This window comes from Sorex fumeus, unplaced genomic scaffold, assembly GCF_029834395.1.
Source record: "Sorex fumeus unplaced genomic scaffold, SorFum_2.1 ptg000072l, whole genome shotgun sequence".
Lineage (NCBI taxonomy): Eukaryota > Metazoa > Chordata > Mammalia > Eulipotyphla > Soricidae > Sorex > Sorex fumeus.
Genome location: NW_026606129.1, coordinates 63447353 through 63475231, shown reverse-complemented (window position 1 = coordinate 63475231; position 27879 = coordinate 63447353). Strand labels below are relative to the sequence as shown.

At 39.3% G+C, this 27879-nt stretch overlaps 1 protein-coding gene across 9 annotated transcripts in view; it reads left to right on the top strand.

The window, feature by feature from the left end:
* CADPS (calcium dependent secretion activator) overlaps positions 1–27879 on the top strand; it is a 550520-nt gene that overhangs the window by 460347 nt on the left and 62294 nt on the right. For all 9 annotated transcript variants that reach the window (XM_056129049.1, XM_056129048.1, XM_056129052.1 and 6 more), the window contains 3 exons: positions 2522–2669; positions 11445–11519; positions 12408–12491. In XM_056129049.1, the coding sequence (XP_055985024.1) occupies positions 2522–2669; positions 11445–11519; positions 12408–12491 (307 nt within the window). The remainder of the gene's footprint in view (positions 1–2521; positions 2670–11444; positions 11520–12407; positions 12492–27879) is intronic.

Sequence of the window (27879 nt, the reverse complement as noted above, 5' to 3'; positions counted from 1 at the left end):
ACTCTCTTCTGATTTTGTGTTTTGCTCTTTTTGTCATACTCTTAGAACCTGGGGGGGGGGGTGCTTTTTTAAAACTCAAGGTCAAATGTTTCCTCAGGTTGGAAATTTCACCTTTTCTTACAGAGTCTGTATCAGTTTTAGGAAAAGGAAGTCTTTTCCCAGGGTCAAGTCACTCCACCAAAATTTTCTGGCAGGGCAGTTTCTCTGTAGTGAAAAGTTCTCCCCTGATCTGTGTGAGGGACTGCAATCCAGGGGAATTAAGATTTCCTGGCTCCTGATCTGTGTACACAGTTATGCAGAAAGATATGGATGCTGTTTCTGGGTAGTCAGACATTTGAGAAAAGCAACTAGATACACAGCGAAAAAGACCTGGAGAGGAAGATGGAGTATATCTGATCCCTTATCATGTATTCTAATATAAGTTGGCCATGCTCCGCTCAAAGAATGTGAGCTTCTTGAGGCAGGGTGTATATCTTGTTTATTTTGATCTCCTAGTCCTTCCCTGCTCCAAAAATGTAGCGTTTTTAAATAATCTCTTATTAGTAGAACTTTGCACACAGAAACTGGCACTAGACATTGAAGTTCCTGACACCCTCTTCATTCAGAACCCCTGACATAATACAACTGTGGTTGTGGTTGTGCTCTTCTGTGGAAAAGCAAATACAGGTAGAAATACTACCTCCAGACTCCCAGCTTTAGAAAGTAAAGCATGACAAAGTTCTTGGACATAGAATTTGACTTAAGTAATCCTAGAATCATTGTTTTCCTCTCTGGAACAGAATGAATGACTCTTGTTCTAGAAGGACAATAGAGTAGGACTCTGTTTCCTAGATGTGACTATGCAATGTTAAGAATAATGCACTGCACATTCCAAGCAGCATAAAGGTAAATCATTTCTTTAGTAAAGGTAATCGACTTGCGAGTACCTAGGCTACCATGCTTCTCACAAAACAAGGCATCCCAACGCAAGGAGAGTGAGTTAGATTAAGTGACTTCTCTGTTCTTGACTTTTTGGTCCCATAGAGCCCTCAGGCATAATAATTCAGCATTCGGCTTCCTTTTTTCACAGCCCCACGCGCCAAGGGCTTTGAACAGTTCTCCTGTGAAAACAGAAGATGACTACTTCATCCTAAAGGAGCGGTTTAGCATTTCCATTTCTCAAATGGGGCCGGAACTGGCACACAAACCTCCAAAGATCAGCTCAGGGACCGATCCAACTCTGTCCCCACTAGGCTCCCTTTTCATAAATCCAGAAAAGGATGTATTTTCAGCGGAGCTTAAAATGATCATCATGATTAGAAAGCTACTGCGGTGCATGGAGTCTTTAGAAGCCAAGATACATTTATCTTTAACATGATCATATAATATATAGGAGTGTTATTTTTTTTAAGTTTTTTTTTTCTTAAGAACTGGGCTTCCAACCTTAGAAATTATACTTGGCTTCCCTGCATGCACCCAGGGTGTGTTAGCAAGCTGGCATCATTTCCTGAGCTAACTAGCTGTGTGGTCCTCCTATGCACTGTTAGAAAACTGCTACAAATACCTCTTAAAGCAGTGCTTTCCTGGTGGCTGCATGATCTCAAACCCCTGACAGTGAATGATGCTGAAAGGAGCTTGAAGACAAACTACTCAGTAACCAGGTGCTTTTCTTTATGATGTGATAATGTGACCCTCTTCCCTGGGACCTTTAAAATAAGACCTGTAATTCTGATACCAAGGATTAGATCTTGCACCTGCCTTACTAGAGAGTCATGTTCAACGAGATTTTTCATGTGAGCGATTGGTGAATAGTTGGGATCATAATTTAACCTATGCCAGAATTATGTTACTATCATCACACTATTCTTAAATTAGTAAATACATTATTCCATTTAAATCATTAAGCTAATGTTTTCTTATTGCAAAAGGAACACATTAAGCAACGACAAACGAGCACAGTCAATTTCCCCCAATATTGCTCTTTCTAGTTCTACTCTCTTCCCCAAAGATAGCCGTCTTATGTTTTGTTGTTGTTGTTCTCTAATAAGCCAGTTGTTTTTCACTTCAGTCTTTTTTTTAAAAAAAAATAGCATGGGGAAATGTCCTTTAAGATTATGCTCAATCATCAGATTTTGAAGATTAGAAACTTCTTTTGTTTTGTTCTTTCCATTCAGCGATTCAAGGTAGACGGTTGCGAATATGAGAAAACATATATGCAATAGTACTATTATTGGGTTTTTGTTCATTTCTCCATTCTCCTGCAATTAGAATTCTCCATACCATGTAAACTATAGACAGAAATATACCAAGCTACAGGTGTTCCATGTACTGGAAGAGAAAGGAAGGGTTTATTTGGCTGTACCCATGAATAGACCTTCCTTAGTTGGGAAACTCGTTTTAAAAAAGAACACATGTGAAGTCATTGTTGATTGAAACTGATTACAGCCTTCAATTTTCTTTTTCACTGACCTCTCAGAAAATGTCTCCTCCACCTGCTGCCATCTGAATGCTGAATTGGTCTTTTCCTATTTTGTTTTAATAGAACCAGGATTGCATTTGAAGTTAAGCTGCAAAAAACCAGTCGATCAACAGATTTTCGAGTCCCACAGTCAATATGCACCATGTTTAATGTTATGGTTGATGCCAAAGCTCAATCAACAAAACTTTGCAGCATGGAAATGGGCCAAGAGGTAAAAAAAAAATACAGATTCCACCCCCTCCCCTCCATTGATCATGTAGAAGAAAACTTCACAATTCCTTCCATCTACATAAGTCTACTAATTTCAGAAATATACTCTAACATTTGTGGATTAGGCCACAGATGACTCTTTGGTGTCTGTTTGTTAAGTAAATTTCCAGGTCATATACTGATAAAAATATCATTCACTTGGAAGTGATTCTAGGTTGCAGTTGGGGTTGCCATAAAGTTCCTTTAAGTTAAGTGACATTTGATGACCTTATTTATTAGGCTGGTATCTTTAGCAGATCTGTTTGCCAGAATGCAAGTTATTCTCACATTTGAAGTGCATCTTTGCACTTTGAACATCTGGACAGCAGGAGAGTTCTTTTTCTTGCATCAAGCAACCGCCAGGATATTTAATGTTAGATCACCCTGCTTCCCAGTCCTCCGCCAGCAGATTCTGAATTTCAAAAACTCACAGACCTTAATTTTCCTTACACTGAGTTGATTGTGAATGTTCCCTGACCAAAAGTTTAGTCCTTTGCTAAGTTTCCAATTCCAAAGTGATATTTAAAATGTAAAGGAGAGAGAAACAGCAACTTGGGCTTGATTAAAGACTATCATGATCATTTTTCTCTGATGGCCTCAAGCCAGCTAGATATTCATATACCAATTTAGAATTAATTCAGAAACATTTCTGGCAACTCTCATGTTGTTGCCAATTGGCATAAATTGCTCCTAAATCAGATCTTTCGATACCAGCCTTATATGTTCAGAATTTTTACTAAATTATATTTGCTCCTTATTCGTTATTTATTTTTCTCTTTCGGCACCTTCCATTTTAAAATGTGGGTTGGTGGTATTCTCTTCCTGGCAAGATCATCTCCAACTTTGTTTCTCCTTCCCACCCCCAACTCAGTTTCCTCAGCCATCCGTGCTAGTTTCTGTCCCTGACTGGTTTTGTTTTGTTTTGTTTTGTTTTGTTGGTGGTGGTGGTTTTGGTTTTTTTTGTTTTTGTTTTTGTTTTTGTCAGGACCTTTCCCTGAGGGTTCATTTCTAGGCATTGTATTCTGATGCAGGGATCTCAGGTCCTCCTCAGCTTCTGCTTATGAATAATCTGCAGCAGAGGTTTTCAAATTTCAGTATGCATCAGACCCAACTGTTGGCTTTTCACCCTAGCCATTCTGATTAGGTCTGAGGTGTGGTCCAGGAATTTGCATTTCTGACAAAATCCTTGTGATGTGGGTCTTCAAGTCTGGGTACCACACTTTGCAAACAACTGATATGAGGGTGCAGTTATAGACTAAGGACATGGCTTGGGCATGAAAGAATGCTCCCGCAAAAAGGCTTGGATTCAGTGTTCAGATACCTGAGTTCTTGTCCTGACTTGGCAAACTGAATTTGGTGAAGTTATTTGGCTACTTGTGTCCTTAGTTTTCTCATTTGCAAATAAAAACAGAGAGCACATTCTGCTTTTATTCAAGTTATTTTCAGCTGCAGCATTTACATTTAGCACTTAACCAAAAAGGCTAACAGGTACACAAATAAAAGTAGAACTTCTGTGAATGAATTAAAGGGACGGGGCCCAAGAGAGAGGATACTCAGAGCCCAAACTACCTTGTTTCTCAACATTCAACACTTCTGGTGTTTTATTTTCCACCCAACTATCCATCTCCTCTAGGGGATTCTGCACAGTGCTATAGACTTCGCAGAACACACTTAGCAAACTTTGTGTTTTTTGTGATCTCCAAAATTTATTAAGTTTACTTTAAGTTCAAGCTTTCCAGAGTTCTAATCCCTTTGACCTTTTCTTGCTCAGACTATCTTTTTTAATTGAGATATAGTTTATATAGTGTAAAATCAATCCTTTCCATGACTTAATCATTTTTAGTATATTCACAAAATTGTGCAAGCATTACCACAATCAATTACAGGGTGTTTTCTTTACTCTGAAAATTAAACCATACCCTTTAGTAATCTCCTATCAGTCCCTCCTCACCTCCCAAGTAATCACTCTTCTTTCTCCTACTAAGATTTGCCTATTTTCTGCATTTTGTATAAATGGAGTTGTTGAATGTGTGGCCTTTAAATACATGGCATAATGTTTTCAAGATTCATACATATTGTAGCATATGTGTTTCTTTCTATTTAGTGACCAAATAATATCCTACTGTAAGAGTTATTCTATCTCACATTTTATCAGTTCATCTGGTAGGCATTTGAGTTGTTTCCATCTTTTTAGCTGTTATTAATAATGCTACCATGAATATTCATGTACAATTTCTCATGATTTCAACTCTCTAGACTTTATACTAGGAGTGAATAGGTAGGTCACATAGTTACTCGATGTTAAACTTTTTAAAGTATTGCCAGGATTTGGAAAGTGGCTGCACTATTCTATATTATTTTCACCAAATGAGAAAACATATTATCTACAACTTTGTCAGTAGTTCCTGTCACCTTCTTTATTATGACTCTTCTAGTGCACATAAAATGATACGCTATTGTGAGTTTGGTTTTCAGTGATGCTGACATCTTTTCTGTGCTTACTGACCATTTGTTTGTTTTCTTTGAAGTTACGTCCATTCAAACTCCTTACTCATTTTAAAATTTGGTCATCTGTCTGTTGTTTAGTTGTAACAGTTCCTATTATATTCTGGATACTAAGCCATCATCATATGTTAACCAATACTTCTTTTGTTCTCTTTCTTGGTAATATCCTGTATAGAACAAAAGATATTTTAAGTTTTATAGAATGTAAATTATCCATTTTCCTTTAAAGTACCTCAAAATTCCCATTGTAACAGTTTCTCCAAGATGACACCATTCTGGGTTTAGGTAGGTTTTCTATAATAGAATTGACTTCAGGTTTCAACTCCCCTGCCCAGCAACTTTTATAATCCCTTTTTACACTGATTCATTTGTGGTCATCTTGAAAGAACACCCACAAATCTGGTTAGGCAGCTAAAAAACCTTAATAATCTAGTTCACTCTGCTTTTAACTTTTCCTATTTGAGCTGGATGCATGAGAACTATAGTAGAAAGGAGCAGAATCCAGGGTTGCTGTTCTTAGAGATTCCCCTGAAAATCTGATGAAAACTATAGAGCCATTTCCCAGAAAACAAATACTATTACACAAAGTTACTTGGAAATTTGAAAAGATTTATAAACCTCATTAGGTCAAACTGACAAGTTCAGTTGGCAATACATGACGGAAAGTAACATGTTTGTTACCTGTGTTAGAGAGGAATGATGTTGGCTAAACCTTAAAAGTTCTGGTTTTCTAGAAGAAAAAGTTCTGTGTAGTATGGACCCTTGCATATTAACTACCAAAATGTGTGACTGTCAGCAGTTTACTTACACTTAGTACCTTGCTGTCCTTGTCAACTTAAGGACAGGGTATGTAACATACAGCCTGAGAAGTATGTAGCTTGTCAGAGTTAGAGAGTACGTGTAAGATGAGAAAGTTGTCTTGAACATACCCAAACAGTTACATCTTTTAGTTTAAATAACTGTGTCTTTCTTTCTGAACATTAATCTATTTTGCTTGTGGTTTTTGGTTTGGGGCTGGAGCAATAGCACAGCGGGTAGGGTGTTTGCCTTGCACACAGCCAACCCGGGTTCTATTCCTCCACCCCTCTCGGAGATCCTGGCAAGCTACGAAGAGTATCTCGCCCTTACAGCAAAGCCTGGCAAGCTACCCGTGACGTTTTTGATATGCCAAAAACAGTAACAATAAGTCTCACTATGGAGATGTTACTGGTGCCCGCTCGAGCAAATCGATGAACAACGGGAGGACAGTGCTACAGGTGTGCTACAGTTTTTGGTTTGTTTTTTTGTATGCGTGTGTAAAGCCAGAGTTAAAACCAGGGTACCACACGTGCAAAATATATACTCAATCACTGAGCCTACATCCCCAATCCTGGGCATTGTTTAATTTGATAAAGTATTGTAGAAAATACTTTATATATTCGCCCTTTGAATGATTCAATGTTACTTTTTCAACAAAAGTAATCATCATGTATGCTAATTTTGTGAGTGTGCCCTGACTAAAAGTATAGCTCTTTGCTAAGTCTCCAGTTCCAATGTGGTGTTCAAACTGTAACAAGATACAGCAACTTGAGCTTTATTAAAGACTATTACGATTGCTTTCCCTAAAATAGTGCACATAGGGGCCAGAGATATGGTAGAGTGATTGAGAGACATACCTTGCATGCAGCTAATGTTAGTTCAATACTCAATAGAGCCTGCTTCCCACCCCACCCCCACCCCTGACTTTGCTAGAAACTGCCTTGGAGGCCCCCAAGCAACACTGGGTAAGATAAACAGCCTTTGTTTCTTAAGTCACACCAGAGAGACAGACCTGCTCTGCCATTTACCTTTAGTATGTCTCTTTCAGAGACATCTAAGTGACCAACTTGTAGGAAGTGAGACCTCCTCTGGTTTTAGAATGACAAATATCTGAGAATAGTTAGAATAAAGCCAGATAACCAATATCTGTAAATACATATTGCAGGCCCCCGTGTAATGTTATTGATAGGTATTTGGAAACTAAAATTTTTAATCTGGGGGGCAGAGGGCGGCTCCCAGGCATTGCTCAGGGGGCCAGGATATAAAGGGAACCATTCCCAGCTAGGATGGCAATTGAATGTGAGGACCCATAGATATGGTGTTGCTCGAATCCTGAGGTGCCAGGGATCATCTGGACCACCTTGGTGGTACTAAGGAAAGGAGGAAACTTAAATTTTAAATGGAACAACATTGAGCTGGAGCAATAGTGTAGATGTAGGGCACTTGCTTTACATGACAGCTGACCTGGGTTTCATTCTTGGTATTCCATATGGTCCCCCAAGTCCGCCAGGAAGTATTCCTGAGTACCGAGCCTGGATTAATCCCTGAAGATTGCCAGGTATGGCCCCAAAACAACAACAAAAAAGGAACAACATTTAACAATGCCAGTTCCTTTAGTGTCCTTTTGTTTAATACAAGCCAGGATTTGCTTTTCCTCATCAGTGTTATTAAAGAAACCATACTGAACAAAATGACTACATTCGGCTGCATTTCTTCTCTAAGGTCTTGTTTTGTGACTGTGACCTTGAACACAATTTCAGTGGGAAGTCTCAGTCATGCAAATTTTTCTTGTTATTTTTACCCCCTTTGTGGAATGGAATATACATCTCCAGAGTAAAACTGAATTGCTCAAATTAAATCAGCCAAGGATGACTAAAAATATCCTGAAACTAGAGAACAGACTAATGTTTAATGTTTTTATTCGTGAGTATGTGCTAGTTAGTGCATATAGATCTAACTACTATTACCTGTGTCTATCTAAATTCCAATTCCTTCTGTCTGTTCTAAATACTAAATATTGGCCAGGTGACACAATCCCCTTCAACTTCCAGTCCACTTCCTAAATTTCATCATTGCAATGAAGTCTTATCTAAAGGCAGCTGCTAAAACATTTGTTAACCATACTTTTCCATCTTAAATATTTATTTTTTCATTAAAATTTGTGACTAGACAGGAAATTGTGTATTAAGTAGTTTCTCACTTGGTCTAGTGTGTTTTCATCTCATTTCCAAGGTCAGATGGTCTTAACAGAAAGACAACATACACACAATCTGTTCCATGACAAGGCAAAATGTGCAGCACAGGAAGTCAAGTGGAATGATTTTCACAAATTGATTGTGAATTTGCAGCTATTTAGCTCAGCAGAAGAAGCTAAAGTGAACTTACCGTGTCATTGAAGCTCAGTAGTTTCCTTCCCATCCCCATCAAAATATAATGTACCAGGTCAATACAAGGTGACCAGAAGAAGAGTCTGTGATAAACAACAATTGGAAGGATGCTTCTTTGTATGTATATTAGGATATCCATTTGGCCACAAGAGATTAGGTGACCAGATACACTTGTAGAGAGAAAAGTAATTAAAAGATCTCTCTCTGAAGTTTTACATATGCAAAGAGTTATATATTTCTCAAGATAGAGCAAAAAGTGAGGACAGAGTACTCACTATTGCTTCAGATAAGCAAGTTAATCAAATCAGCCTCAGGAGAATCTGATAAAATGGATTTGTGTATTTTGTACTTACTTGATTAAGAATTGGAGATTCTTTAATATTTACATCTTTACTCCATAATAAATAGAATAGATTTTTACCCTGTCCTACTACCTTTCCTAAAATATATCTTGCTTAATTCATATTGTAACTGACATAGAGTAAATTATATAAAGACATGAGTTTTGAAAGTCTATGTACTCATTTAACCACAATGATAATCATTTTGATAACTGTATTAGTAATTGCATTGTATCATACATCACTTCTAAGTTTCTAAACTATGTTCATATGGACTGTTTCATTACTTTGTGTGGTAAAGATAATTGCTATAATCACATAAAGGAAAATTCTAGTCTCATGGTGGAAATAAGAACTACAAGAGTTTGATAGTTCAAGATTTCTCTGGAACAAAGATAACTAAACACAGTAAAAAATGTGGAGAGGACTGGAGGTTAGATCATTTTTGTTAGCATATAGTGAAAAGGTTACATCACTTTTATTAGCATATAGTGAAAGGGGCAGACAGTGGGACACCCTGGAGAGAAGTCAGACCCAAGTTTTGGATGGCAAACTTGATGGTGAGAAGAGGCTCTCTGAACTAGGGTTTTTCAGCCTTTTATGCAGACCAGCCCTTGTCTGCAGACCTGCCACTGAAAAACACTGCTCTAAATCGTGTCTGCAAACAGTTTCCTTTTCACTCCTTATAGAATGAAAACATTTGAAATTCCCTCCTTCAGAAAAGGAAGCTTGTTTGTCCATTGAAAAAGAATGACGTTGTTAACTGCTGATTGATACCAAGAGCCCAGATATTTGTAGGTAAAGAACAAATTGCTCTTAGCTGGTTGCCATTTCATCCAAATATGTCAGGGAAGCATTTCTAGTCTTAATAACTTTTGTCGCTTGCCTACAACCAGCTTTTTCGAGTTAGCTCAATCTCATAATTAATTTAATAGATTTGAATCATTCTAGCAATCCCAAGAAAATCTAGCAGAGCGAGGCAGTCACATGAGGAAGGAAACTGAGTGTGTGATGCTGGATCTTATCTCAAGACCTAAAAATGAATTTGGAGCCCTGTCAATATTCCTGAATTCTTTTTTCTCTTATTTCTTTCTTTGTGTTTCTAGGAGAGAAATTTGCCAATAGCTTTTGCATTTAGCTTCAGGTTTATGCCACTTCCCAGTTAATCCTTCTAGCAGTATGCTGATATGGGTTAAGATTCATTAGGTTTGTACAACAGGGTCATATATTTTATGGTGTTCTCCCTTTCCTCACTTGATCTTCATAATAAATCTGTGTATCTAAGAATAAATTATAAGAGAAAGATTTGGGACCTGGTTTTTAAATAACATCATCATCATCGAGTAACAACAGACCTAAATATTATTACAGAATTTAGTTCAGTCCTCTTCCACAATTCATAATCTTTCCTTCTCTTTGGTCTTGGGTCCATGGTATTATTATGGATTTTTTTGTTTGTTGATTTTCTTTTTTCAGCTGTTTTCATGTGAAAATTCTGAGCCATATTTTCTTAGGCAACTTTACTTCCTGCTTTGTGCTGAGATTTATGTAGGTATTTTAATTCCAGATCAAATTTCCTTGAGACTTTAAATATTTTAACTTAATTCACATTCCTTTTCTTTCTCTCAATAATTCTAATCACCAGTTATTAGAATGTCCAATCATATTATGATGGCTTATTATTTCTTTATGGTTTCATAGTTTTTTTGGTGATATGTGAATTTTTGTTTTCTCATATGTCCTTTTGTCATAATTTTTATTTGCACTATTCCTTTTTTTCTATTCCTAATTAACCATCCTTCTGAAAGTTTGCTAAAGAGTGGGTAAGTTCATTTTCTTTTCCAAATAGCAATGTTTTGCATTGTTGTTTTTTATTAATAAAATTAGGAATAATTCAAATGGATACTAAAATGATCTAATAAATGTCAAGAAACTGGCATATAATAGTTTCTGTTGAAATCAATTTTCCTTTTTCTCTGGCATTAAAAGCAGATTTTTGTTTGTGTGGGGGTTTGTTTTTGCATTACTATTTAAATTTAATCAACAGCAGCAGTTAGAGAAATTTAAAATCTTTGAAGCCATCTCTAAGCAGAGGCTTTACGCCTGCGTCTGCTTATTCAGAAATGAAGAAAAAGAGTGGTTTCCTCAAGGGTCTAAATAGAGACACTGCCTGAGATTGAATCAACACCTGGATATATAAAGGAGGAGCTCTGAGGAATTAGTGAAAGTATCTGAAGGTTTTAAGAACAGTTTTGCAAAATCAGTCGCAGTGCCTTTGATTCTTTTTAAACGAATTCTAAGTTTAAGTCTCATTCCCCTGCAGTTTTCTACAGATAATTTTTCACCCCCTGTATTAAATTATTATAGACTCTTGCAAAAAAAATAAAACCCAGCTCAACACACTGAGAAGCCATTAAGCCATCCATGCATGCTATTTGTAAATGTGTGTTTGTGTCTACACATATCAAAGCTATCAAGGAAAGCCCTGGGTGAAGAACAATGTGTCTAGTAATTTTTTTAAGAGCTTCAGATCTCTCTTCATCAAAGGCCTGGAGTCATAATCTTACAGATGCTTCTGGGATGAGGGAAATAAACTAGGTCTGCAGACCAGGCTTTATTTATAAATTGCATTGTCTAAAAATTACTGACGAATGTAATGCCATCACCTCCCAAACATGCTAATATTTGTCTTTCTGTGTTCTTCAGCATCAGTACCATTCAAAAATAGATGAACTAATTGAAGAAACTGTTAAAGAAATGATAACACTCTTGGTGGCAAAGGTAACCTTCAACTTCAGGTGAAATGTTTGATTGTGAATGTTGCTTTGTTATGTCTACATTTCCATTAAAATGTAACACGTTAAAAAGTTGAGCTGGATACTTGTATTTCTCACGAAACAAGATTGTACGTCACCCAGCCTCACATAGAATGATTTTTCTGATGATTTTGAGTCGTGTGAAGACGAATTGATGAGGTGGCATGTGTTAGCTTAATAAGAATTTGTCCCTAAATGATGCACTAGGTTGTGCAGGGAATGTTTGTTTTGTTTTCAGCACTGACAAAGTTAGGTTTTAAAATACAGAAAGTTAAACGGTAATAAGGAATTCTGCCATCATGAAAACCCCCTTTCCTCTAGTTTTACATGCAGCGAGAGTCATAATAAAACATAAAAGTCAGATAAAGCTATTTCAGTCACCCTCATGAATTATAGAATTTTAACTAAGTAATGCTGAATGGGAAGACATTTATATTTGCCAGTGCTTAGCTTCTGTTTTCCCCAAATTACTGATAAAATACAAATAAAAATAGATTGGATTAAATGTAGTGCTAATATGTAACATAAAAACTGCTTTGCGCAGTTTTGGATTTTGAAAAGTGCATTTAATATTATCGCATGCTATATGCAACTCAATAATATTTTGTCACTTTGCACTTCTGTAACACTCTATATTTGCAATCACATAATAATGAAGGGAAAGCCGGATAAGTCAAATATTTTCATGTAAAGGGATTCTATTCCTCTCCCCAAAGGCGGGAATCAAGTAATAGAATACAAAAATGGGCAGGGAACTCAATGCTTATTTCCCTCTGATTGGGAATGTTGTTTAATATTGTTAACAATTATCATTTGAAACAATAATTATTTTTCTTTTTTGCCATTTTACTAGTTTGTTACTATCTTGGAAGGAGTACTGGCAAAATTATCCAGATATGATGAAGGGACCTTGTTTTCTTCTTTTTTGTCATTTACGGTAAGTGAAGAGCTTTCCCGGATTGGATTTTTTTTTCTTGAGTGAGGAATGTTATTATGTTATTTTGGTTTTATATTGTGTGTATGAATGTTAAATATGGTCAACAACGAATGGATGACAGTAACACCAAGAGAAGAGTAGCATTTCTTAACAGCAGGCAATCCCAAAAAATTATTGCCATTTAATTTGTGAATATAAAATGTGTATGTGGATATGCCCACACATGTACATACACACACGTCTGTTTGGGCTTCTATCCCAAGAGTTCCTGGTCTGAGCCCACCTTCATTTGCTAGATAAAACAGTTCCTAGTTCTGAGCCACCATTTCTGCATCTAAATGTATAAAATTAATTTAGAGGTTGCTAATGCAACTTACAGGTCAGATGGAGTTTGAAACATGTTCTGTTTGTTCCTTACTTTATCAGGTACAGTTTTCTTTTTTTTTTTTTATACTGAAACACCATGAGGTACAGTTGTAGACATACAAATTTTTGTGCTTGGGTTTCATTATACAATGATCCAGTACCCATCCCTCCACCAGTGCCCATTTTCCACCACCACAGATCTGAGTATCCCTCCTCCCCCTCTATCCCTCTCCCCCCCCCCCATCCCTCCCTGCCTCTGTGGCAAGGCATTCCCTTTTGTTCTCTCTCTCCTTTTGGGTGCTGTAGTTTGCAAAAGAGGCATTGAGTGGCAATCATGTTTGGTCTATAGTCTACTCTCAGCATGCATCTCCCATCCTGGGCGGATCTTCTCAACACCCTTTATTTGGCGCTCCCTTCTCTATCTGGCTTGGAGGTCAGCCTTTACCCCTAGAGTGTGCGGCTGGCCTCCAAGCCATGGAGTAAACCTCCTGGTATTTATCTCAGGTATTCTTGGGTGTTAGTCTCCTATTTTGTTACTTTATGTTCCCCAGATGAATGCAATCTTTCTATGCCTGTCCCTCTCTTTCTGACTTATTTCACTTAGCATGATACTTTGCATGTAGTACCACTTTCATGTAAATTTCATGACTTTATCCTTTCTAACTACTACATAGTACTCTATTGTGTAGATGCAGGTACAGTTTTCTTTACTGGATTTGTTAAGATTTAATGGATTAGCTAAGAATTGGAAGACACTCCCAGAGACACTCATATTCTGAGGCTCTCCTTATCACATGGCCACACAGAGTATATGTCTGTATAGAGCAATGGTCAGCAGGAGAGGTCCCTAGAGCTCTGCACTGATCAGGTATATATGCCTGTCCCTTAGATGCTTTACTCACTCACTGGTGCTGATGTACACTTAATTTCTAATCTGTGGAGTAGATGATCAAATCAAAACATTATCAGAGACCCAAATTCTGCACTACAATAGGTTATGGGTATAAAACTGAGTGGACCCTGGGCAAAAATCAACTGAATTCTCTCTAAGTAGGTATCATGTTCCTCTGTGGACTTTCCTGTGAACTCACTTGACTGTGACATTCCTTTTTTTGAAGTCATGGGAGGTGGGGGAGGGGACTCTCTTTTCTCTGGAGAAGCTGATTCTTGAGCACATTTTCTTTTCTCTTCTTTTGAATAAAATTTCTCTAAAAAATAATTCTCTAGCACTAAAGAACCCATGGAGAGGGTCAATATAAATATTCTGCTTCAGGCCTGGTTCTCCCACCTTTGCTGGAGTTAGGTGGGCACTGCTCTGGGTGCTTTGGGCAGCAGTGTGCTTGCTGGCTTGTGACCAGCTGTTTCCCTCTAACTAGACCACTCCAAAGGCAACAAGTTTAGAACCCACTATTTAAGGTGCCTTAAAACAGACATTAACATTCAGGGAAAGACCAAACACAGGTTTGGAAGTAGCTCATCATTGTACCTGGCATTCGCCAGAACTACGTTTAAATCTTTGCACCTGAATTAGCATGAACAGGTGACTCGTCCTATCTAACGTGAATTTCCTTTGGATTTTAGTTTGGGCTTGGGGGAGGGGCCTATCATGCCATTTTGGTTTGGGAGCGTATCTGCATTTTGTGGTCGCACCAGTATTGTATGGCAACAGGGGCTGGAACTTCATTGGTGTGCTAGAGTGAAGATTATGGGCAGATCTCAGTGTTTTCATCTGACGCTAGCCTAGCACAGAGTAGACCTCAGTGAAATGGCAGCTATTACTAATAAAACATCGTTGTCATAATTATTATATGCTAGATTGCATACACAAGTTCAAGTTTACCCGAAGTTTTCTCAGCTCAGACATTAGCTTCCTGGGAATAAAGGGACTGTAGAGCGAGAACATTTAAAACCTTTTCTAGATAGCATTCACATCATTCCACGCCCATCTCACAGTGATATGAAGCACTGACTTTCCTATGCAGAAGGACTATACCTACTTCCCAACGTGTGATGGTCCTGGTCCCATAATGTATTGGAAAAATGCAGGGTAAGCAGAGCATGGTGAAAATTGGAATTCTCTCTGACTTCACTCTATGAGTCATCCATAATGTGTCATACCTGAAAGGATATCTGTGTAACCCCAACCTTAGTTGGACTTTGGCTTTTGTTTGGTTTTTGTTTTGGGGGCTAGGGGATTTTTGCGACCCAGGGCTTCACATAAGCAAGACAACCACACTGGTGCTAAGCTGTACCCCCAGCCCCTAGCCCTCTAGTTCATTTATTTGAAAAAAAAAAAGGAAGACTTAGGGAAGAGTGATCGGGGAAGGGTGATCTGACTAAGGTCACACAGCAATGGGACAGAGTAAGGAAAGGAACTCTGGTCTTCTGGAAGCTCCCCTCTGTGCAAACGCCCCCACTTAATGGCTTTCTGGAGCAAGTGGGATTCACTGGCAACTGCCTGGCACTAGAAGGCAGATGGGCAAATGAGTAGGGACAATTCATCAAGAAGGATTTAGGCACAGCACATGAGTAGGAAATACTTGATAATCTTCATTCCTCAGTGAAATCATGGAAATGATGAAAAAGAGGCAGAAATAAATGCAACATTTCAGTGAAACATTCCTCTGACACCCACAAAAATCTCTCACTTGCTCTGAGTCTTCATTTGAGCAAGTACTTTTACTGCACTGGACTTCAACCAGTGTAAACCTGGAAAGTCCCTTTGCTCTTCATTGAACTGAAGTCCATCTCCCCCAAGGGCCCACCTCCTTCCTAACTTACCCAGAGAACCAGTTCAGTGGTAGCCATATCAAAACCACACCAGGAGGAAGATTGGGAAGATTGTCATGGCAGGATTAGGAAAAAAGTAGACCTAGCTTCTCCTGTGCAGTTTTCAAGCTGAAACTCTCCCTCCTCTCGTCTCCTTTTTCGAAGACATTTTGCAGTCGCACAGACTAGAGAAGTCACCGTAACTGAAGAACACTTTGGTGCCTGTTGCTGGTGCCTGTAACTTCCCTTCCTTAGTGACACTTCTCCCACACACTTGGCCATCCCCAGGCCAAAAGCACCCACTTATCATTTGCAGCCTGTGTTCTCATCTCCTGCTGGTATTCCAGTATTGGAGAGCCTGAGCTGTTCTTAGCAGTGGCAGGAATCTCTCCACGCACGGATTCTGAGCTCCTGCCCAAATTCCAAAGGGCCTTTCATGACTTCCTGCAGCCAATTGTGCTCATTACCCAGGAGCAGCCTCGAGGGAGAGAGGCTGAGCAGAGGTTACTGGTGCCGTGAAGAGACCCTTAGGCTCAATCAGGAGAGAGCCAGTTAGGTATCCTGGGCACCTAGACCACGGTGTAGGGAGAATGCTGACACCCTGGCATGATTCCCCTCACTCTGTTCCCATTTTTGATTCGATTCTTCAAGTATTACTGTGCACTTACCACATCCCCACCTCAGCAGGGCTGCCAAGTCTGAGCCATGTGCTCTGCCCCCCAGAAAGCTGACAAGTATCGACAAATATGCCACCCTTTCCCCCTCTTTCTCCCGCTGAGCGCCTCCTTTTCCTGGGTGGGCTTGATTTCATGGTCCAAGCCAGACATTTTGGAAAACGTCTGCAGTGGCACAGAGCAGGCAGGAATATTTATTTCTCGTCTCCATCTGCATTGCTTCCTCTCTTGGAGAGGAGTTGGGGGGAGGAGGGAGGATGAGATGTGGCTTCTCCGTGCCAGCCCGAAAGGCGCCCAAGCGCACCCTCCTTCACCAGTCTCAGCAGCAGTAGCAGCCTCGGATTTTGGATTTCTGGAGGCAGGCGCCTTTCGAACTTTTGAAAGATCAGCCCAGTTGGAAGTCGCAATTAGCAACTATCCGCCCATTTCCCCTGCCTACAAGATGTGCTTTTATGTGGATTGCATGCTTGAAAGGGTCCCTGCCTCATAGGTAGCTGGCATTCTTCAGGAGCCAAAAGAGGGACAAGCAGGTGGCCAGATCCCTCTCCCAGCAAACTGAAATCTTTTTCCTTTGGTCTTATCCAGATGCTTACCTCTTTTTCCTCCCTGGTACCCATGCATTCATTCATCCACCTGATACATAATAGAAGAGCACCTCTGTGTTACGAGTTATATCAGGTGCCAGGGACACGGCACTAAGCCAAGAAGACATGCTCTCTGTTCTGCTGGAGCCTCGAAAAGGAGATGGGCCATTTTTGGGGAAAAGAAATAAAATTATCTAGTGGATTAATGCTTTATAGGTCATAATCTGGAGGGGTGGAAAAGACAGGGATGGAAGCATTTTAGCTTGAATGGGCATGATGGAAGGTGTCTTTGAGACAGTCAGGCAAACAGTAACTAAAAAGGGTAGCCTTGGGGAAGAGGAGAGGCTCTTCTGGACAGACTGGCATCTGTAATAGCCACAAGACAGGAAAGTATGAGGCGTTTTTTTGCAGGGTAATTTGGAGGGAACATGATTTTTTTAGAGTATCGAGATGATGTTGGGATGGAGATAGACAGATGTGGGATGCCTGTGAACTATGTATATTGAAGAGCTGAAGAGAGCAAAATGAGTCCTGGGAGTTAGTGGGATATGAGGTGGGGAATAATGGCCAAGAGCAAATAGATATGGGCTGGCATCCTGGTTTTACACATCACCAGGAGTTGTAGAATCTGGAACACAGGATCAAACCTTTGTGTTGAATTATCTTCCGTGTATCACAATGAAGGTTTTTTTGATGAAGATAGAAATCGAAGGTTACTACAAGAGCCTCAGCTCCTATATTTTAATGTACCTGCTAAGTGTGAAGAGAGAGCTAATTCTTCAAATTTTTCTGTATTTTTAACATTGAATCCTCTGCACAATACCACTCCAACAGCACTCTTCTGCCAATGATCAAACTGAGGACTACAGATGATCAAATCTTCCAGGTACACTAGCATCTCCCTCTAAAATTCAGAGTGTCTGTCTGGAAAGAGAATACAGGGCACTTGTCTTGTACATTGCTGATCCAGATTTCCCTCTTCTGGCCTCCCAGTACCGCCTAGAGTCAGAACCAGGAGTACGCTCTAACTCCTTCCAGGTTTGGCCCCCAAACCAGAACCAAAGTAGAACAGAGTCTCAAGAGGAAAGTAAACATAGGAAAGCCCAGCTCTACCCAGCAGACAGACAACTGTATTAAATCCTCTAAAAACCCCTAGATTTTATCCCAGGTGCTCCCCTTCCTACTGAATTTGGGAAGAGTATACATGACAAGAAAGCTAGAGAGAGAACAAAAGGGAATGCCCTGCCACAGAGGCAGGGTGGGATGGGGGGATGGGGGGGTGGGAGGGATACTGGGATTAGTGGTGGTGGAGAAAGGGCACTGGTAGAGGGATGGGTACTTAATCATTGTATAACTGAAACCCAATCACAAAAATTTGTAAGTCTACAACTGTACCTCATGGTGTTTCACTAATAAAAATTTTTTAAAAAGTCATTATAGAGGCCAGAGAGATAGTAACAGGATCAAGATGCCTGCATGGATGCTGATGGCCACGGATAGATCAAAATTTAAAAAAAAAAAAGCCTTTGGAGATTATAGGACATAGGGAGAAAATTTTGACTGCCAAGAACTCAATCTATATGTACTATATGTCCAATGTCTAAGTCAAAATACCTCACTCACTCCCTTTTCCATGATGTTGTTTAGTACTTAGAAATAAAAATAGACATGCTCCTTCCTGCTAGAATTCAGGACCAGGGCTAGTGTCATCAACTGCTTTTATGCCGTTGATGTCATGCCGAGGAACAAGGGAATTCACTTATATCCACAGAGTATTTGGGCCAGGAGACAGTTTAAACCTTAGAGGGAGTGTGTGTTCATAATAATTTGTAAGTGCTCTGATCCCATTTCACTTTGGCTTTGGCTTTGGCTTTGGGGATTTTCCTGTACAGGAGGGAAAGAGATAGTCATGTACTAATGATGTTACTGTGGAGAGGTCTTGGTCCACTCTCACAACATCAAATTATCAAATGCTGAATTCACATGAATCAAGTTCAAATGCTGAATTCACATGAATCAAGTCCATTGATTCAGAGTGAAGATGCTGCCTTGGATAAAAGCAACAACTGTAGCAGAACTCGCTGACTTTTATTGAGCACATCCCTATGTACTAGACATTTTACTAAGTGACTTACATGAATTTTCATGTCTCATTCCCACAATCATCCAATGCAATATATTAGATAATTACTCCCATTTTATAGATAAGGAATGCTGAATAATTTTTTTCCAAAAGCATGCAGCTACTACGACTTCATTTGAGATTTAGTCCCTTATTGTTTCTGGAACATTCTTCCCCATCGAAATACAGAAACCCATAAATGAAGTCAATGGGTGACTCTTTCCAAACCTATTTCACTCATTAATATCACTTCAAAAACGCAAGACCCTTCTTTTTTTATCTAACCAGAAAAAAATTAAATATATCAATTATCTAACAGTTTTTGATAAAATCAAAGTAATCAACATTTAAAACTCCCCACTTCCTATGTGCTTTTTAAATCTCCAGTTTCATGTTATTTTCATTCAGCATGCGATTATTGAATATATACTAGAGGAAGCCTAGCAATAAACAAGTGGGACAATGACACTTACTGTGTATTTGCATGAGAGAGATATATTCTCAGTAAGCAATTTATAAAAGTGGCAATTATGCGGAGAGAGAGAAGTAGCCAGTGCCCTGGAATCATAGCCCAAAGGGACCCAACCTCAGCTGGGAGGCTGAGCAGAAAATGACTCTTGAGCTGAGATCTAACAGATGAGTAAAAATTCCCTGGGCAAAGAAAAGAACAAAGACTGTTCTGAGATACAGAAACTTGGAGGAGAAAGAGAAGATCTAGTGCATTCTAGGAAGTAGAAGTTCATTATTATTTAGGAAGAGGCAGAGACTTTAATGGGGGGTGGCGGTGAAGGCAGAGATGGAAATAGAAAGCTAGTGAGGAGTCTGGTGCTGACGGAGCTTTACCATGATTTGTGACTTAAGGGTGTTAAACTGGGACGATATAAACTTAATTCAGTTACAGAAGTTAGGAGATGTTTACAGAGATCAGCTATCAGTTGCAAGCCAGTGTTGAGGTTGTGGTCTTCTGATTTTACAGTTTTGAGCCACTATTGTAAGAAATTAACTGATTTCTGATTTCCTCTCGTATGTTTTCCTAATATGGACCAAATGAATTGCTGTGCCCCAAACATTACAGAATGACAGAGCCTAATCTGCCAGGGCTTCAACTGCCTTCTTTCATCAGCCACTCACCAGTGTTTCAGAACTTGACATTCACTTTGGGGCCTATGACAGATAATTTTATCACCTAGTAGGACATCACCCTCATTTCCAGTTATTTCCTTGAAAACACAGTTGACAATTAACATACCTGCTGTCCAAGCAACATTTCAGAAGCTCTTCAGAAAGAAAGGAAAAAAAGCATCCAAAGTTAACAGTTTCCCTTAATACTCTTCAACAGACAAATGTAGTTCAAAGTGAACATAACACAGACACAGTATTTTCTTCAGCCTGTGAGGTGCTGAGCAACCAGGTCACAGAAATGTCAGGGATGAAATGAATACCTAATGAACACGTACATGACTTCAAACAGAAATTAATTGTTCTAACCTAACCTCTGGGCCCATCGACAGGGAAACCTATTTCTAGAAAGTTAGAGGGAGAGATGTCATTGAGAAGGCCAGACCAGAAGGAATATGGGCAGGTTAATAGTCATCACTGAGTCTCAGTTTCTTTATCTGTTCAGAGTGGAAATGCTGATGGCTACATCAGAGAACAGACAGTAAAATAAGAGATAATGAACTGCAGACATAGCATAACATGCAGTTGATGGTAGATGGTCCATAAAAAGCCATTTTTAGTCTGGTGTTTAGCTCACTCAAAAGTCTAAGAAGGCAGCTTGCTCTATCAAGCCCATGTTCTTTCTTCAACACATATCTCTCTATTTCAACTCTGAAAACGCCCGTGTTCTCTCCTGAACATGTACACCTCTCTTTCTCTCCCCGCCACACCTTTCTAAGTTTTGTTCAATAGAAACTATCTTGCATACCTGCACACACACACAAAAAAATGTAGAAAGACTTAATGACCCTACTGCTTTGAACCAAATATTTTCTTATCTGTTCAACTCTTATCATGGTAATAATTTCTTCTAAGTAAATTCAACTATTTTCCTTATAGGATCAACCAAAACTCTCATAACTTTGATTCCAAAACTCTCTCATATTCAAAAATTACATAAGTCAAGGGTTTTTTTTCTATTTTCTGTAGTACAAGGCATCCACTGATTCTTCAGCTATTTTTAATTCAGACATAATGTCTCAAATACCTTGACATTAATTGAAATATTTGCTTTAGTATGGTATATAAACACAATAGAATCCTAAAAAGGTAAAGGTAAAGGCCCTCCCGTTGATCGTCGATTTGCTCGAGCGGGCCCAGTAACGTCTCCATTGGAGACTTTGTTGTTACTGTGTCTGGCATATCGAATACTCTCGGTAGCTTGCCGGGCTCTCCGAGAGGGGCGGAGGAATCGAACTCGGGTTGGCCATGTTGGCTGCTTGTAAGGCAAACGCCCTACCCACTGTGCTATCACTCCATCCCTGAGTATAAAAAAAAGATGAAATTTTACAGTTTGCTATAATCTACATGAAATTGGAGGATGTCATGTTAAGTTAAATAAGTCAGAGGAAGAAAGACAAATGCCAGGTGATCGCACTCATCCATGGTATATAGAAAGACAAAATGGAAGGGTAGACAATATCAATGATAAATATTGGTTCTGGATCACAAAACTTAATTTACCGAGCAGTTTGGGAGTAAAGGTATGTGAAGAACTATGTGATAGACTAGAAGTGACTTGAAAACAGTGGTAGAGGATCTTGGACAATTTGGTGGAGAGTGGTGCCTATAACTGTACATCACTATAGCACTGTAGTACTGTCCTCCTGTTGTTCACTGATTTGCTCGAGCGGGCTCCAGTAATGTCTCCATTGTGAGACTTGTTGTTACTGTTTTTGGCATATTGAATATGCCACAGGGAGCTTGCCAGGCTCTGCCGTGTGGGCTGGATACTCTCGGTAGCTTGTGGGACTCTTCGAGAGGGACAGAGAAATCAAATCCGAGTCGGCCACATGCAAGGCAAATGTCCTACCCACTATGCTATCACTCCAGTCCAAAGATGAGGAATGCCTTGAAAAAGTCTTCCTATTTCTACAACTCCCAGCTCAGTACCTTATATACAGCAGTCATTTAAAATATGGTGGCTTCAAAAGGAGAGAGAGAGAAAGAGAGAGGGAGATAGAGACAAAGAGAGAGAGCCAGAGAAAAGAAAAGTGCCTTCCACAGAAGCAGGCTGGGGATGGGATGTCAGGAGGAAAACTGGGGGCATTGATGGTGGGAAATGTACACTGTTGAAGGCATGAGTATTGGAACATTGTATGACTGAAACTCAACCATGAAAAACTTTTTAATTGTGTATCTCCATGGTGATTCAATTTAAATACCATCCCACCCATTGTTTTCCTAATTTTAAAAACAAAACAAAACATGGGGTAGGTTGTGGTGAGAAAGGAACCCTCGTGCACTGTTAGTGGGAATATTCTCTGGTTCTGCCTTAATGGAAATCTATCCAAAAACAGGAATTGCACTACCACATGACCCAGAGATACCTTGTCTTGGCATCTATCCCTAAAACAAACAAAAAAACCCATAAATTTGAAAGATAAAGGCACACCTATGTTCATCGCTGCATTTAGTACAATAGCCAAGCTAGAGCAACAACCCATATGCCCAACTATGGATAAAAGGATCAGGAAACTGCGGTATACATACACAATAATATACTAAGCACCTCCAAGAAAGAACAAAATAATGTTCTTTGCAGCAACATGGAAGGAATTAGAGGATATAATGCTAGCTGAAGTCAGTCAGAAAGAAAGGGATAGATATAGCATAATGTCCCTCAGACATGGGACTAAAGCATACACAGTGAGTAGCAACATAGCTCTAACAGTAGCATAATGGGAGAACTGATCCACATATTTGATTTGGGAGGTGGGGACCTGAGAAGGGGTCATTGAGAGATGGATGTCAGTACACAGGTAACAGGAGTGGCATAGGAATTAGGTCCATGGGAAACCATTATTAAAATAATTTATGAACCATGGAACCTCAATCAATAAAAATTAAAAATAAAACATGATGGCTAAAGAGACATTAGAAACTCAAAATTCTGTGATATGACCACAGGAAAATCTACAATAATAATACTAGTGTATTAGATAATAATAATTTACAGACAGTGTCTTATCTTTATTATTTGTAAGTTAGCTCTAGAATGCACAAAATGTTAATTTCCTTTGAAGTTTTTTTGGCCCATTTTTTCCAGTGATATGCTCATTCTTTCTCTTTCTGTCTGCTGGTGAGAGTCAATTCTCTACCTGATGGCACTCAGTGATGTCACATTGGTAGCTCGGATCAACTATCATCATGAAGTATTTGGACATGAAACTTAAAATCAGAAGACACTACCAAACAGTGCTGTTCTTTCATATTCATTGTCATCTTCCTTATAGACATATTTTTGGGGGACTTGGGGCCACATCCAGTGGTGCTCAGGGCTGACTCCTGGTTCTGTGTTCAGAGATTACTCGCAGCAGGACTTAAGGGACAATTTGTGATGCTGGGGATAGAACCTTAGTCACCCATGTACAAGGCAAGTGCCTTACATGTTGTACCATCAATCTGGCCCCAGTCATATTATTTTTTATTCCATTTTATTCTAATTTTATTTCCTTTCCCTTCCTTTCCTCTCCCTCATGCCTCATCTTCCTTTGCTCTCCCTCTCTTCAGCTATTTTTATAGTTCAGCACTGTTTTCCAAAAATAGAATATGAACTTAGATGATGTTAGATGCTACAAAAATTCAGTACTCAATCACATCAATCACATGGTGAGGTTGTTCCCTTTCTTGTTTTATTTTCATCTGTATTCTTTTTATCACAGAGTAAGTTTCCATTTGTATTTCACGGCTCTCAAACATCTCTCAAATTCCCAGTGTTCTACAACAAGGACTGGAGAGAAAGAATGAGCAGGTCTTGACAGCAGGAAAGCAGGTCCACCTACTTTTAAATGTTTTATTTTAATTGTTTTATTTATATTTCATTTCTTTTCACCTTTATTTGATTGGAAGTGACAGTGATTTTTTTTTCATTTATGGTAGTGCTATAAACTACCCTTTTATAACAAAGAATTTTAAAAATGATCCAACAGAAGGAAAATTAAGTGACTAAGTAAACATAGCACAGAGACATGTGGCCAATAGTCAAAATCAGGGAGGTGGTATAGATGTGGGAAATTTTAAAAGCAGTGATTCATTCTAGCCACCCTACTTTGCAGTGTGTAAACTGAACAGAGAAGAAAAGTGACTTTAACATCTAATTTAATTATAGCCCAGCACAGCCACTTGTTTGGTTGGGTCAGACTTTTTGGTTTGGGTTTTGTTTTGTTTTGTTTTGGTATTACACCCAGCAATGCTCAGGAGTCATTCCTGGCTCTGCAATCAGGAATAACTCCTGGCAGTGCTCAGGGGACCATATGGGCTGCTGGGAGTCAAACCTGGGTTGGGCACATGCAAGGCAAGCGCCTTACTCATGGTACTATCTCTCCAACCCGGCAACTACTTTTTTGTTTTCCGCACTTTTTGCTGAATTGAAAAGTGTGTGAGGAGGGAACAAGCAATGACAACCACCTCTCAGAGTTCAGCAGTCCTGAACTAGGTGGGGTAAATTGCCATGGACAGCAGTGAGCAACCTATGCTCTCAGTTCAGGCTGGGTCAGATAGGGCAGAAGAGAAGGCCTCAGAGGTGTACGTGATCCCATTTTGCAGAAACATTACCATTCAGAAATGCCAAGACTGCCCTCTTTTGTTCAGCATAAGCATATACAAATGGCAGGGATGCAACGCAGGACCCTTGCCCTCTCCTGCTTGCGTTCTATTGTGTTTCTTGATCTTAAGAGATGTTCGGGTCTTAATGTGTTCAGAGGCAGAGACCCTCACATGCAAGCAAAAGCCTATTTGGAGGTTGCACAAAATTTAAGCTTTTGTTTTTCCACTTTTGAGTCTGTCCTAGAATGAGAGTATAAGAGTTTGCCACATAAACAGACTGCTCGGAAAGTAGTACAGCATCATTAAGAGGGCAAACCCCAGAGTCAAACAGATTTGTGTCCAAACACCAGTTCCATGATGCCCCCAGCTGGGGATCTTTTAGGCGGAAAGATATTCTCTGAGCCTCAGTTTCCTCATCCACAATTGATGATTATAATCACGCCCTCCATTATGAGGGTTAATTACTACTAAATTGCTTAGCCTTATACCAGGCAAATAGTAAGCACGCAACCATTGTTAAGTCTTGAGAGCATTGAAAGGGTGGGTTTGAAAGAGCTCTTCAGTCTTGCAGAAATCCTCTCGAAGAATGAAGGATTGGGACAGAAATGAGAGAAACTGGAAGGAAAAACAGGTCTACTTCATTGAGGCATCTGTTCAGAAGCCCCAGGGGGGGAGAGAGATGAGAACATACACTTCCTGGACCCAGTCTGAATGCACAGTACCCTGAGCAACAGGAGACATGAACAATTCTCATCGTTAATGAGGCTGTAGCTTCTAATCGGTGCATGGAACAGAATGCTTTTCCTTAATAGAGATCATTTCCCTGCCTCATGCCCAATGCCCCAGCAGTGCCAGCAGCACTTTGTTTAATGAAAGGTAGGGACTTTGAGTAATGTGGTAGGATGGGCTGTTGGAGGCATTATTATTCTCATTACTATGATAATAGTTTAATCACAATCAATATTTATGAACATGCACAGAAGCCATGCAATCAACTAACAGCTCTGCAACTCAGGATTTTTCTGTCCTTTCTGATGGACACTTTCCAAGAAAGCCTGGACTTGCTCCCACCTCCCCCAACCCTCTGAAACACTACAGTGGTCCTCAGAGGTTATTCCAGAATATATATGATGGTATAGAGGCTGTTATAGCCTTCATTTATGATAAGAGGGAAATATCATTAGACAGGAGCACAATATTGACTTTCAAAGTACTTCCACAGCTATCACCTGGATTTTGTCTTTAGATGTTGGTGAATTATCTTGTGAAAATAAAAATAGGGCATCCTGCATTGAAGGATCAGTCATTTGGTTAAAGTCAGACCCACTTTGATTTAAATCCTAGCTCTTCTACTTCTTAATCATGTTCCCTGGGGAAAGCAACTTAACCTACAGGTACTTATACAGATTGAAAAAAATAGTATCAACTGCACATTGACTCTATGTATTCAGTCTAAGTATGTCTGTGTTTTTCATGAGAGAAATGAACAATTACTTTTCTCAAAGTCATATTGCCAATTGTTGGGAAGCAGGAATTAGAATACAGACGCGGAATCCCAAATCCTCTCTTCATTATCGGAAAATGTTGAAAATTTGTGCCACTGATAGCACTTTATTTTCAAACATTTCAGTGCATAGTTTTCCCTTTCAAGTATGAAACAGATTTTTAAAGTCAATAATTTTTTTTCCTTTTGAGCAATGGCTTTACCAGAAGCTACGTATCAGTATGTTTTTGGTGTCTCAATTCCCACATCTGTAAAATAACGTTTATGTTTTCTGGCCTTTCTGAAAAGAAAAAAGAGAAGAAATCAATATGGCCTCAAGACATTTGTACATCTGTCACATTTATATGATGCTTATATGGGTCCACTGCTTCACAATTGGCCGGAAATACCACTGATCTCCAGCGAACATGTAGATGTTTCAGCCCTCTGGTGACAAATCTCTGGGATGCCATCGAATTGTCTGTGACTCCAGATATTCTTCAAAGGCTGTGTTTTTCTCTAGTCCTCAGAATGCGTTGGGAGGGGTTTTCACTGTAATTGTCACTTGGCCCCAAGAAGGAGCCACTGGGGTTTGCTCAATTGCTCACCCGCACACACAGTCCCAGTACATCCACCCACTGGCACATTCTGTCTCCCCCAAGCAGTCGGTCCCTCAGTTGGCACTTACAATTTATTCATCTTCCCAAGATGCACTTAGAGCATCCAGATTATGTTTGAGGAGGTTTTGCTAGGTTTTTTCTTTTGCCTCGTAGAGGACACGTCTCAAAATCCTGATTTCTGTCAACCAGAAGTCTCTAAGGAATTACCCTCGAAAAGATACGTTCTTCCTGAAAAATGCTTGAGCGTTACAAATTCAATTTTTTTCAAATAATTTTTATGAAAGAAATCTATGTATATGTTTTCAAGTGTTCAGAAAAACTCATAATAATAATTTTTAGAGCCACAGATCTCTTTCATGCTCCTTTCCACCTTCAAGCACTTACCCCAGAAGGATCCCTTCCAATAATTTTGAGATTATCTTTATGTCTATCTGAGTACAAATCTTTTTTCTAATATTTTTAAATTTTTATTTTTATATAACTATCAAATGAATTATAGGTATGCAACATAACTATTTGATATTTGTATTTATTGCAGGCATAATCACTGTAGCAAATTTAGTGACTGTGCATTCCTTTCCAAACATATTACAATTTTTTTTTCTGATGATGAGAGCTTTTAAGATTACCCTCTTAGCAACTCTTAAACATGCAATATAGTATTAGTTGCCATCACCATGTCATACATTAAATTGTCATGACTCATTTTTTTTTTAATGGAAGATGTGCCTTTTGCCACTTTCTTGCCTCTGTGCTCAGGGATGACTACTGGCAGTGCTCAGGGGACCAAGTGCAGTGCTAGGGTCAAAACAGAGTCTGCTGCAGGCAAGGCAAACACCTTAATCTCTGTACTATCTTTCTGTTCCCCGTTTTCTTTTGCTTGTTAATTTTCATTAGTGAAACACCATAAGGTACAGTTGTGCACTTACAAATTTTTGTGCTTGTGTTTCAGTTATACAATGATCGCGTACCCATCCCTCCACCAGTGCCCATTCTCCACCACC